The 12,129-nt window shown below is 40.3% G+C and overlaps 2 protein-coding genes across 4 annotated transcripts in view; one reads left to right on the top strand and one right to left on the bottom strand.

The window, feature by feature from the left end:
• Nucleotides 1-3,141, bottom strand: part of ppp1r9bb (protein phosphatase 1, regulatory subunit 9Bb) — a 31,849-nt gene extending 28,708 nt beyond the window's left edge. The window contains exons 1-2 of one of the 2 annotated variants that reach the window (XM_042507436.2): nt 2,972-3,141; nt 1,291-2,722 (exon numbers count right to left, since the gene is read on the bottom strand). In XM_042507436.2, the coding sequence (XP_042363370.2) occupies nt 1,291-2,607 (1,317 nt within the window). In that variant the 5' untranslated portion in view covers nt 2,608-2,722; nt 2,972-3,141. The other variant, XM_088069848.1, reaches the window with a different exon arrangement.
• Nucleotides 3,142-6,721: 3,580 nt separating this feature from the next.
• On the top strand, nt 6,722-11,568 carry sgca (sarcoglycan, alpha). Of its 2 annotated transcripts, XM_042508457.2 has the most exons (11): nt 6,722-6,877; nt 7,112-7,240; nt 7,647-7,798; nt 8,861-8,927; nt 9,004-9,202; nt 9,277-9,445; nt 9,754-9,962; nt 10,224-10,250; nt 10,851-11,030; nt 11,191-11,217; nt 11,351-11,568. In XM_042508457.2, exons 1-11 carry the CDS (start codon nt 6,841-6,843, stop codon nt 11,355-11,357), a joined length of 1,203 nt encoding a protein of 400 aa, XP_042364391.2. In that variant the 5' UTR covers nt 6,722-6,840; the 3' UTR covers nt 11,358-11,568. The 2 variants fall into 2 exon arrangements, with proteins under 2 accessions (XP_042364391.2, XP_087925975.1); XM_088069849.1 differs by lacking the exon at nt 11,351-11,568 and having other exon boundaries at nt 6,740-6,877; nt 11,191-11,221.
• The last annotated feature ends 561 nt before the right edge of the window (nt 11,569-12,129 follow it).

The raw sequence follows: 12,129 nt of genomic DNA, 5'->3' as shown, positions 1-12,129 counted from the left end.
GAATTTCCCTTCTTTTTTAAAAAAATATTCTATAAATAAATTTCTATACTAAAATAAAATTGCAAACTGTTTTCCCTTCAAAAAGCGCCAAACTTTTTAAAGAAAAAAAACGGTTAAGGAGTATCGATGAATGTATGCTCTTGAAAATTCACCTTAAAGTCATGAAAAAGTCATGGAAATGTATTGGTAAAAATGTGTATAAACTCTAAAAACAGGACTAATTATCCAGGTCTCTTTGTTCCTCCCCCTGCAATTATTTACAGAAGCAGCACTGCATTTCAGATAAGAATCGCAGATCTTTTGGGCCCCATGTCAGCTGCACAGTAGGAATGCAGCACCGTCCATTAGGCTAGGAGGGAGGGAGGGGTGTTAGTAGTGTGTGCAAAGCCCCGTGTTGAAAAATCAAAATGTCAGCATCATTCTGACTCCGGCAGAAGCTGAGTGAGTTCATTAAAACAGCTGACAGTGGCGCCGGCTATGACTGTAACACAGGATAAGCTTTAAGGTCAAGTTGGACAAGACACACAGGATGAAAAATCACACATACGAGACAGAATCAGAAATCAGCACGCCGGGCTAATTAAACACATCTCTGAGGGAAAGATAACACCTTCATGTTCTACCTACAGTTATTAACCCTTTAAAGCCTGAGCAAGTTTGGCGTGATTTCTTTCAGAAACATTTAAAAGGCAATGAGCAACAAATGAAGAAATGACCACAAAAATTAGGAAGAAATTAGTAAAAGGTACAAGAAACTAGCCTAAAATGAGTAAAAAAAATAAATTTAAATTTTTTTCCCCTACATATTTTACCCTAGTGTTTTAAAAATACTTTTCAAATCTACCAATTTCTTGCAATTTATGGAACACCTCTTCCCATGTTTTTTTTTTTTCAAAAACAATGGGAAGAGGGCAATGATCAATGTAAAAAAAAATGACCCAGAAATTATCAAGACATTAGGTGTTTGTTTTGGGTTTTTTTTAAAAAAGCACATGATAATTATCTGAAAATTAAATTATTATGTTATTATTATTATTATGTTAAATAATTTTCAATGTTTTCCCTAGCTTTAAAAAAAAATCTAAATCTACAAATTTTTTGCATTTTGTGGAACATTTCATATTAAGTTGCCTTGCTTTTTTCCCCGTGTTTTCAAAAGAAACCAAACCAATTTGCTCAGGGTTCAAAGGTTGAAATACTAATGAGAGGGGTCCAAATATAGCACAAGAAAAGTGATGTCGCTCCAGGTTTCGAAGTTATTAATTTTAGATGCCTTGCATATTTCCTCACCTTAATGGGCTCTGTGCTGAAGCGGATCTTCCTGGACGGTGGTGGGTCCTCCTCCACAGGCAGCCCAGCGATCTCCGCACAGCTGGACTCGGGCTCATAGCGGTCGTCCACCTCCTCTTCCTCCTCGTCCACCTGGCTCCCTCCAAAGTCCTCCCCCACGGCGCTGTAGGTACTGATATCCACAGAGTCACGCCCCGACTGGTCGTCTCTGACAGTCCTGTCTTCCTCCTCCTCGGCCTCCTTTGCCACCTCGCCTCCTTTTGGGGAGCTCTGCTGCTGCGCTTCTCCGTTCTCCACAGAGACGTCACCTTGCAGATTTGTGCTGCTGCTCTTGATGCCATAATGTTCTTCGGATTTGACCTCGACACCTGCATCGGACACTGTCTTTCCTCTCTGCTCGCTCTGCTCTCCTACAGTACTGTAAAGTTCTGGACCGCTTTGGCCCCCGTTGATGCTCTCAGTTGGAGGTGTCACCCTCCCTCTGGGGCCCCTCGGAGGCCCCTCTGGGCCCACCTGACTGCCCCGCTCTTCCTCCTGGTTGCCTGTTGCAAAGGCACAAACCCTCTTTGTGATTATTTTGGAGTTCAACACACCCACCTTGGCACTGACCCCTCTGGAAGGGAGCGGCGGGGTCGAGGAGAGGCGGTGGAGGTTGTTCCGGAGCTCGGCCGCCCGCTCAAACACAGCACTGAGCTGGCTGACCGTAGGGGACACTGCTTCGCTGGTGTCCAGGCTGTCCAGGGACTCTGTGCTGCCGTTAAAGCGTGCCACCACGTCCAGCCTGCCATCCTGGAAGCCTGAGGCCTTGTCTGTCTTCAGCAGGACTCTGGTGGTGGCCAGCTTCTCCTGCTGCTGCCTCTCCTGCTGCTGCTCGAAGATGCGGCGTGTCTCCTGCAGCTTGGAGTAGCTGGGTGAGGAGGCCCTCGGGTGCCCGTTCTCCGGTTTGTCGAACTTGCTCACGCGCTCGGACACGGTGGATCCTAGCTTGAGTAGCGCGCTATGGTCCACGTTCTCGTTCAGGCTCCCGGCTCTGGGGAGGGAGAGGCGCACCGATTTGTCGGCGTTCCTGGCGCCCTCCTCTCCCTCCGCATCGGCCGGGGAGATGGTCTGCATCTGCTGGAACATGTTCTTAATACGATGCACGTTAGAGCCGTACCTGCGCCCTCGGGGGCCCTCCTGCATGTCCCCGTTCGCTGCATTGTCTTTGACGGGCTTCAGGGCCTGCATCCCCGCTTCGTACGCGTTTCTGTGCGGGGATGGGCTCCTGAGCGTGGAGCCAGAGCCGGTGCTCTTGGATGTGGATTCGGTCTTCATCATGGTCAGTCAAGCGTCGCAACGGATGCTCAGCGACGGCATGTCTCCTTTCTCAACTCCCAAATCTGTGTTATCCACCAGCAGCTGCAGCCCGATCCCAAGCGAGGTGGCGCCCAGACTAGACCGGCAGATGGGGAGAAACAAAAACAACAGATCGCATTAAAGGCCTGCTTGCATCCGCTGCAATTCTCGTCCAATGCAACGGAGAAAGTGAGCACGATGCATCTGTCATTAGCTGGCGTGCAGTTACAACAATGCAAACCTAACCCTCGCGGATAATTGCGTTAGTCATTGAAAAAATATTTGCACAGGAAAGTAGAACAGTAATGAGCCGCGGATTTACCGCAGTTGACGACAGATTGCTTACGTTTAATCCCTTTTTACAGGCAGCATCATTTTGATCTCTTCATTCTGTGAGCTGCAGATTTCTGGTCCTCCTCTCGCAGCGGCACACTGCTGCTGCATGGAGGAGGCAGCTGCTGGGTCATAGTGCCCGACTGATACTGGAGTCCAACAGCAGCCTCTCTGGGTGATTTACTGCATAAAATCAGAATTTATAATTCGTTTTAACAAAAGTGAAATAACCATTTGAGTGATGGGTATTCTAGCAAATCAGTGATTACTAAGGTCTCCTACTGGTAGCAAAGGAATTACATTGGCTACTTCTGCAGTTTTTCTGTTGAAAAGACACATAAAAAGGTAATAACACATAAAAAGGTAATAAGTTGATTAATTCAGCTCCAACTCTCAGCATTTGAGTGCAGTAGAGTATTAAAACTCTAAATGTGTGTGTTGTGTATAAATATGCATATTGATCGCACTTTAAAGATTCTAAAGGTTGAAACCTGACTATTGTAATTAAATTTTTCTATTGGCTGATTCTGGTAGCAAGAGCCTGCTTTCATCACTAACCATGCCCCCCGTCGTTGCCCTCTTACCAACTACTACTTTGTGTATGGGGGCGCAGGGAGGTGCTGTGGATCGAGAGGCAGCACGATTGGGTGGTGGCCCCAGTCGACCATGTGAATATGTGAATCACTCTGTCTGGAGCCAGTGTTTGGTTTGTCTGTTCTTGGCTGATGTAGAAACATGACAGTGCAACATGGCGGACTCCCCTAGTCCAGGACCCACACAGCTCATTCTAATGTAATTAATACACAACAGGTCTTATCTTCAGATAATTATACAGTAAAAAACACGCTTATTACATTACATTCAATTTCTGCTTATATATCCCTCTAAAACCACAAAACTGGACCTTTATGTGAGACCATCTCCAGGGGTGTAAAGTAATGCTCCTCTCCCTGCTTTTTACCCCCTTACTTACAGCCCCTTGCTCACACTCCGCATCTTTTTAAATATTGAAGAGCTGCCCTGTTTTTGATGTTTGGGGATTTTTGGTGTTGTTGTTGTTGTCATTGTTATTATAGATTATTGTAAACAAAAATCTGTCCACAGTCGTGTGAAGAAGTTTGAAGTCTTGGATAGATAGCCACTCATAAATAATGAGTTATGGTTGAAATAGGTCAAAATAAGAGATAAACTGTGAAAAGTCCAAAAGTAAAACTAACATTCAAAGTATTAAAAAGGTGGCGAGAAAAAGTTAAATTACAAGTAAGTAATAATAAGCTGAAATAGTTAAAAAATAATTTTTAAAAAATGGTTAAAATAGATTAAGATCATGTGTTCAGTTACAGGCTCTAATGATTAAAATAGTTAGCTGTGCTAAATGGTTAAAATGTACAGCTTCGGCCACTACAAGTAGGTTAGTATTCATGCATACGTGACCATACCTACCTTACCACTGATAAGTTCAATTTTATAAAAATATTATTAAATTAAATTAGACGATAGTTGATGACGGTTTACTTTACTTTTGACTGTTTAAGTTTTTAATTTTATCAAAGAAAATTAAAAGAATGAAAATTAAATTTATATATGGATAATGTCAAATATTCAACTGAAAAAAGCAATAATTCTTTTTTGTCAGCATGATTAATCAAATATTATCCAAACAAGATTTCTCTGCCCAACCACACAAGTGTAATTTCACACTCACCCACACGAAAGATAGGCATAAATATTTAAAAGATGGTAGACCACGTACCTGGAAACTCTGCGTACACATGTAGGTTATCTGTGGCTGTAAGAGAAGATCTAGCATTAGGACCCAGTGAAGCCTCACTCACGTCAAACCTTCATGGCCAATAACACATCCGTTATTTGCAGGACACATTGTTGCTTCCTGCATTCTGCATCTGTGCCGATAGATACATTAAACGTTATCACTGAAGGTAGACAAAGCATTGCCCTAAAAAATATTTATACAACTGCTGATGTATCTATAAAGCCACAGCACATTCACGAAGAGTTTTCACACGGTGAAAAAAAACAACACAAGAGACTTATTTTTCTTAACTGCCCCCCACTTTCTCCTTTTTATCACACTTGATCTCAGCAGTTGAAGGTCTAGTCTGAAGGACATAACGAGAGGAGTTCTGCCTGAAAAGACTGAAGTGCTAAACAGGATGTACATCACTTTTCAGTTGGGCAGTAGTGCCATCTAGCTTGCTTTCTGCTGAACATTTGTTATTCGTGTAACTGTGGACTCAGCATGTCCTCGAGTCATTGACTGAGGATGACAAAATAGATTGATTAATAACAATAAATCCTCTCTATATTAACTGATCTTCCCAGAAAATAAAGACTAAAAACAGCCACTCAGTGTATAAAATCAAATCGTAAATTGCAGCTGGCTTAATTTTGAAACCCATGCACTTTTTATGTCCTATATTCTCAGTCTAATTATCAGAAGGAAATGTAAGCGTTGTACATTTCTGCAAACCATGAAGACATTAAGTTTGTACGTTTCATGTCGTATCATATCAATATTTCTAAAGTGAGGTAGTTTATGAGCTAGCTATCATCTCGAGGTGGAGGTGATTGTGGATGGTGTGACACCTAGATGAGACGACTACCAAGCTGCAGATCACTGCGGCGTTCGAGAGCAACAAACAACAACACTGGTTGTTTTTAATGACCCATTACTGTGTTTCTAGCACCATTAATGCTGCCAGCTGTGGGTGATTTTTAGCAACCCATCCGTGCATTTCCAGCAGTGTTTGTGCCACCAAACGTGGCTGTTTTTTAGCAATCCATCATTCATATTTAACGCCATTTGTGCCACCAAATGTAGCTTTTCTTCAGCAATCAGTATCTTACATGGGTGTTTTTTAGAGACCCATCTCTGCGTTTCCAGCAGTGTTTGTGCCACAATACTGGCATTTTTTGATGACCTGGTGTCTCTAGATGCATCTGTGCAGTATTTGTGCCACCAAACGTGTGTTTTTGGTGCCGTCACTGAGTTTCCAGTGGTGTTTGTGTCAATGAACAAGGGTGTGTTTTCACAACCAACTGCTTTGTTTCCTGCTGCTTTTATGCCTACCATACATGGGTCTAACCAAAACATGATCTTTTCTATATTTTACCAAGTGGGGTTTGTGTCTAAATATAACTGCACATTAACCTCAGTGTTGTTGAAATGTAAAGAAATGTAAACTTTCAAAATATCCGCTGCGTAATAACGTACAAATATAACATATCTGTTGTTTACAGAAACATACAATGCCAACATTTATTCTGGCAATTGGGTTGATTTTCTATGGTGGTTATGCATTTTTTTTTCAAGAGGAGATAATAAAACACCAATAAGCTAAATATAAATACATAAATAAACAAGATTTAAAAAGAATAACATAACAGGAGAACAAATATCAAGTTTACTTATCTATGCTATGCTTTCTTGCACTTTTATTTACTATTGCACGCTTCAGTTTACCTGCATGTAGAGTTGTTTTTATTTCATTATTGTAGGTGCATGGTACATGTTTGCATTTAATTTAATGTATTTCCCAGTATTTTTGTTTAAAATAAAAAGGAACAGAGTAGGAGAGACCAATTTTTGGTACACATTAGTGTACTTATGATGCAAGTGAGAAGTCTCTAAGAAATACTCAAGTACCTCAAAAGTTCTTGGGTAAATGTACTTAGTTGCTTTAAACCATGTTTTACCATTTGATTTCTGCCAGAGGAAATAATGCAGCTCTTTATTTACCCTCCACTCTCACATTCACAGACGACCGTCCGGATGTTATGAGGTGAGCGATGCAAAAATAGCTCTGACACTGTGACCAAGCCCCGCTCCGCTTGGCCCTGTCAATCACAGGCCAAAACAAGATGGCAGGCTGCAGGAGCTGGCTCTTCTTTTTAACAGGCAAGTTTATTCCCGAAATTGCTTAACTTTGTGTAGTGTGACGACACTGGAAAGCGTGTTTTTGGTTAGTGTTTGTTATTTAGTGTGAATAATGATTTCAGGAATTGCAGCAGCTTGCCTCTTGTTTGTGTGTGTGTGTGTGTGTGTTTGTGTATATCTTTCAAAGACAGTATAGAGGGTTTTGCTTTACAGTTCAGGTAAATCTTTTGGTGTTTTCTTTTAACTTCCCCACAGTTTGTGCTGTCAGTTTGTTTGGGGCCAATGCAGAAATCAAAGTGACCATTCCTGTGGGGAGGCTATTTACATACGAGCTGCTGAGAGAGACTTTCCAGAATGACTTTGAACCTTTGTCAAAACTCTACGGTAAGAATCGTATTAAATCACTTTTTTTGTCATTAGTAAGCCTTGAAAACCTGGATTGACAACACTTTTCATATACTGCTGTCAGATGTGTTTCATAAGTATTTAAATCTTTGAACTAATTGGTTTTATTTCTTTGAACAATATGGGAAAACTGCAACTTTGTCAGATTGCAATTTGCAAAAATTTAGCAAAATTTGCAGATATTTAGAAGATTTTTTGTTGGTTTGTTTGTTTGTTTTTAACTTCCGTTTTCCTTTTTTACTGCTAATTTATTTTCTCATAATTATTAATTTAATCAAGCCGATATGCACAGGTTTCAAAAAGGGGTTAAACAAAAGATTACAAGGAAAAGAATGTGTTATTGCGTGTGTCTAACCCTCTGCTCCTCCTTTTTTGTGTTATGAAGCTGGTCGCTTGTACGATGACCCCATGATTTTTAAGTGCAACCGCCAGAATTTTCCAGACCTCCCAGAGTGGCTGCGCTTCACCCAAAGGCACCCCTACGATAATGGCTTCCTGTACGGCACGCCAACATCTGAAGGAAAAAGTATAATTGAGGTATGAAGTCATCATTTAAACTGTCTGTATCTTTCACGTGGCATTTCTGGTTTGCTGTGCATATTCTTATATTTTTCTGTCCCTGTGCACAATGGGCCAAACAGATAAGAATCCAGAGGAGAAAAATCTGAAAAATGCAGCTATCTGTCACATCGGTAGTAAATGTCAGGTTTGCTGTCAGACCCTCAGAGACAAAAGCTTGGGGGTTTTCACTGCAGCTGTCGAACCAGAAGGAAGAAACGTGTCTGTGAAGAAAGTGGCACTTTTATCTTGATGAAACAGAATATATTATAGCTGTAACACATGCTGGAAGATTACACTCCAAAATATTAACAAATTACAAGTCTTTACAGTCTTGGTTGTTTCTGATTCATTTTTGCATGCGGTGCATTTATTTTTGTCTCTGCTCAGCACTTTTTAAATTTTTTTTACACCATATGCATGGTATCTTTTTCACCAGCACAAACAGCTGTTAGTCTTCTCATTTTCTCAATTTATAAGAAGGCAGTAATTCAAATATATACTAGGGTGGACAACGCCCCCCCCCATGATCAAATATACCTCCCCATATATTTATAAAAAATAGAAACTTATCTAAAATCTAATTAAAATCTTCTCAGTTTTTCAATTTATTAAGTACAAAAAACCCCCAAAATACATGAAAAATGACACTGATACCTATAGAAATGTACAAATATTATTACATAAAAAATATAGTTTCACATTTTATACAAAAACATATAACTAAGACAGTCCATTTACAATAACAGTTTGCTTTTTCCATTGAATGCCAATGTATGCCTGTAAATCACTAAAAATATGAATAATTTAAAGTTTTAAACCTGTTTTATGGTCTACGGACATAAATAATTATTAGGTTTTCTAAGCTTGTCCCTACATGATATATAAATAATGACATGTTACTGTAAATAAAACATACTCCGGTATTCATGGATTCTTGGAAATACAGGAAATTGCGAGCAAATGCTGAATGCTCCAAAAATGACAAATAAACAGTTTAATAATGTGGAAACTAACAGAATGAGCTCCTTTTTCTGGCAGATCTACGCCATCAACAAACGGAGCTATGAAGCAACCAGACAGATCCTCGTGATCAAAATCACCGCAGGTTTGCATGAGACAATAAAATGAAGACGTGCAATCATGTCTGAAGAAATGGTTAACATCACTGCTGTCGCTCACAGAGGAGATGCTGCCCTATCAGGCCGAGTTCTTCATCGGGCTGCGGGAGATTGAGAGGGTGCTGCCCTCTTCTGTTCAGGACGAGATAAAGCAGGACATACAGAAGCTGTGGGACACGGAGGAGTTGGAAATCGTCAACATCACCAACGCCCTGGACCGCGGCGGCAGAGTCCCCCTCCCTCTTGCAGGACACTTTGAAGGGTAAAAGCAAAGAGATTTGAGACACTGTAAGTTTTGTCTTCAGAGTAACTGTGTGCTCATGAGATGTGTGTCAGTGTGTATGTGAAGGCGGGCTCGCAGCAGCAGTTCTCAGATTGTCTCCTGAGGGTGTCGACACCAGAGCATCAGAGGCAGTGCAGAGCAGGGGGCAAAGTCAAGGCTCCCAGAGGATGCAACTTCTGCACCATTCCCAGCAACTGTATCACCTGGTGCAAGACGGAGCTGGTGAGGCCTGAAAATACACACCTGTGAATTCTTTATGGATAAAAAAATGATAAATATGCACAGGGAATGCCGTGTTGTGTCATGACATACATGACATTTTGTTTTTTGGGTAGTCCGTCTCTTTCTTTTGAACGTGATAACTCAAGAATGCCTTGAGGGATTTTCTTCAAATTTGGCATAAATGAACGATTGGACTCAGTGATGATCTGATTAGAATTCGGTGGTCGAAAGTCGCTGTGACCTTGCACCAGTTTCATTCTCGTAAACTCACCATCTCACCATCTTTGTGTCTTTGTTTTTCCCTTCAGTTTGACCTGACACAGAAGGAGCCGACTCTCCCTCCTCCCACGATGGGCTCGGGGATCCTGGAAGAAGGAGGCGAGTTCGACCCTCCCGAGTCTCCCCCGAGCAGAGACTATTTTCCAGACTACATCGTGACGGTGATTGTGCCCCTGATCCTCGCCATCATCCTGTGTGTCCTGCTGGCCTACATCATGTTCGGCAGACGGGAGGGAGTGTATGCATCTCTTTATTTTTTATTTTAATTTTTTGGCCAAATAAATCTACAATGTTATTGTGATAAAGGATCAGTTCACAAAATTATAAAACATTTTCCCCACATTGTGGAATTTTATTCAGCCACTGAACGAGGGACTCTACTAGGGATAAGAGGGAATATACACATTTCTGTGATACGGCTGAACTGACCCTTTAAGCAAACATGTCGGCTTTTGATTGATCTTAATAAACACTGATACATTTTTCTTGTTTTTCATAGTGCGAAAAGGAATGCAAGAACAAATCAGTAAGTACAGTTGTTGTTCACTGTTCTCTGATTGATGCTGATACCAGCATTTTTTTGTGTGTTTCTTTTTTTTACTTTTTAATTTTATTAAAAAAATTTTCAAGCAGGAACATGATTAAAAGCTTTATCCCTCTCTCTCTCTCTCTCTGATATATATATATATATATATATAGATATAGATATAGATAGATAGATAGATAGATAGATAGATAGATAGATAGATAGATAGATAGATAGATAGATAGATAGATAGATAGATAGATAGATAGATAATCAAGACAATTATAAATATAGTTATAGAAATTTTCCCCCCATTTTTTAATAATATCTTATAGCCCCACCTCCCCCCAGCTAATTTTAGATCATTTTCTTATCACCATTTACTATTTTTTGCAGTTTACCACACATTTCTCTCAAGTCGGTCATTATGTTTCTGTTTTTTTTTTCATATTTTTAAAGTAAATCAAACAAATTTGCTCAGCTTTCAGAGGTGAAAAGCATTTGATTGTAGCACAAGAAAACTGGTGGCAGCCCAGGTGTTAAAAGGTGATACTGGCGTTTTCGCATCGATGACTGCACTATTTTTTCTTTTCCTTGCAGTATTCAGCTGTACCACCACCACACCATTCACGACAACTCCGATGAGCTGAGGCACATGGCTGCAAACCGCCGCACTCCTGCACCTCTGTCCACACTGCCCATGTACAACAGCCGGACCGGAGACACAGCTCCACCGCTGCAGTCTGAAAGCCCGAACATCCCCCTCATCATGGCCCAGCAGTAAGAACCCCTCCCACTGACTCTTAACATATTCACATGTCTGCTATTACTGCCATTACCATCATCCTACTTCTATTAATACGCCTATTATGTAACTTCAGTTGATGCCTCATTTTTCTGCTGAGAAGTCATTCTTAGTTTTTTTTCCCTGTTTTTGTAGTGATCCTTACAGCGACACACTGCCCAGGTAAACCCACTCATGGGACTTGCTCCTCCAACACTGTATTCATTCTGCGCTATATTTAGGCTTCTGTGTTTTTTCGTGGATTATTTGAGATGTTTCCAAGAACACAGACTCATCATGTTGTTTGTTTTTGCAGGAAATGAGAACAGCGATGGATAAAGTGTCTGATAAACTGAGCGAGATTCAGACAGTCTTTGGTTCTGTATTTGCAGTGTGAAAATATATTTTTTTTCTTCTTTAGGTGCCATTGAAATACATTTAAAAAGTGTGTAGTTTGTCAAATTGTTATTTGCTGTTTGTGATTTTCTGTATTCCACCTCCGTTCACTATCAATAAAAAATATCAAAAGCTGCATTCTTCATTGTCGTGGCCATCAGCAAAGCTGAACTTATCAAAGATATCTTAAAGCAGGTACCACATGGATCTATGTCTTGGTTTTGAGAAAAAGTTGGCAGTGCAAAGGTTTGGCATTCATGCATCTACTACAGCTAAAACATGTAAAGATATTGTCTGTCTATGTCGTTTTTTCATTGTATCAATGCAAATACATGAACAGAAATCCATAAATATTAAGAAAGTTGTTGTCACATTTTCAATCCCTCTATGTATTCTTCCATCACAGTGGTTCCCAGCCGGTGGTCAGGACCTCCAAGGGGTTGAAAGATAAATCTGTGGGGTTGCCAGCTGATTAAGAAGGTAGGAAATTAAGTTAAAGTATATTTTTTTCTTACCTAACATAGTATGTTTTCCTAATTTTTGATGGTTTATTGTGCTAAATTTACCTCTTCAGACCTCTAAAAAGTATAAAAATGAATTGATTGAATAATTTCTATATCAGATTTATTTATAAAGCACTTTTTCTATATATATTTTTGATATATATATCAAAAATACATATTTCAGCTCTTACCTGTC

The sequence above is a fragment of the Plectropomus leopardus genome, chromosome 19, assembly GCF_026936395.1.
Source record: "Plectropomus leopardus strain MGB_pleo_1.0 chromosome 19, ASM2693639v1, whole genome shotgun sequence".
Lineage (NCBI taxonomy): Eukaryota > Metazoa > Chordata > Actinopteri > Perciformes > Serranidae > Plectropomus > Plectropomus leopardus.
Note: the sequence above shows the minus strand (reverse complement) of the source record. Positions and strands in the feature narration are given on the sequence as shown.

Excerpts from the sequence above, each read along its gene's own strand:
- sgca (XM_042508457.2), top strand. The coding sequence starts at position 6,841 with ATGGCAGGCTGCAGGAGCTGGCTCTTCTTTTTAACAG. Across the intron at positions 7,241-7,646 it reads ACCTTTGTCAAAACTCTACG|CTGGTCGCTTGTACGATGAC; the intron begins GTAAGAATCGTA and ends TGTGTTATGAAG. Across the intron at positions 11,031-11,190 it reads CCCCTCATCATGGCCCAGCA|TGATCCTTACAGCGACACAC; the intron begins GTAAGAACCCCT and ends CTGTTTTTGTAG.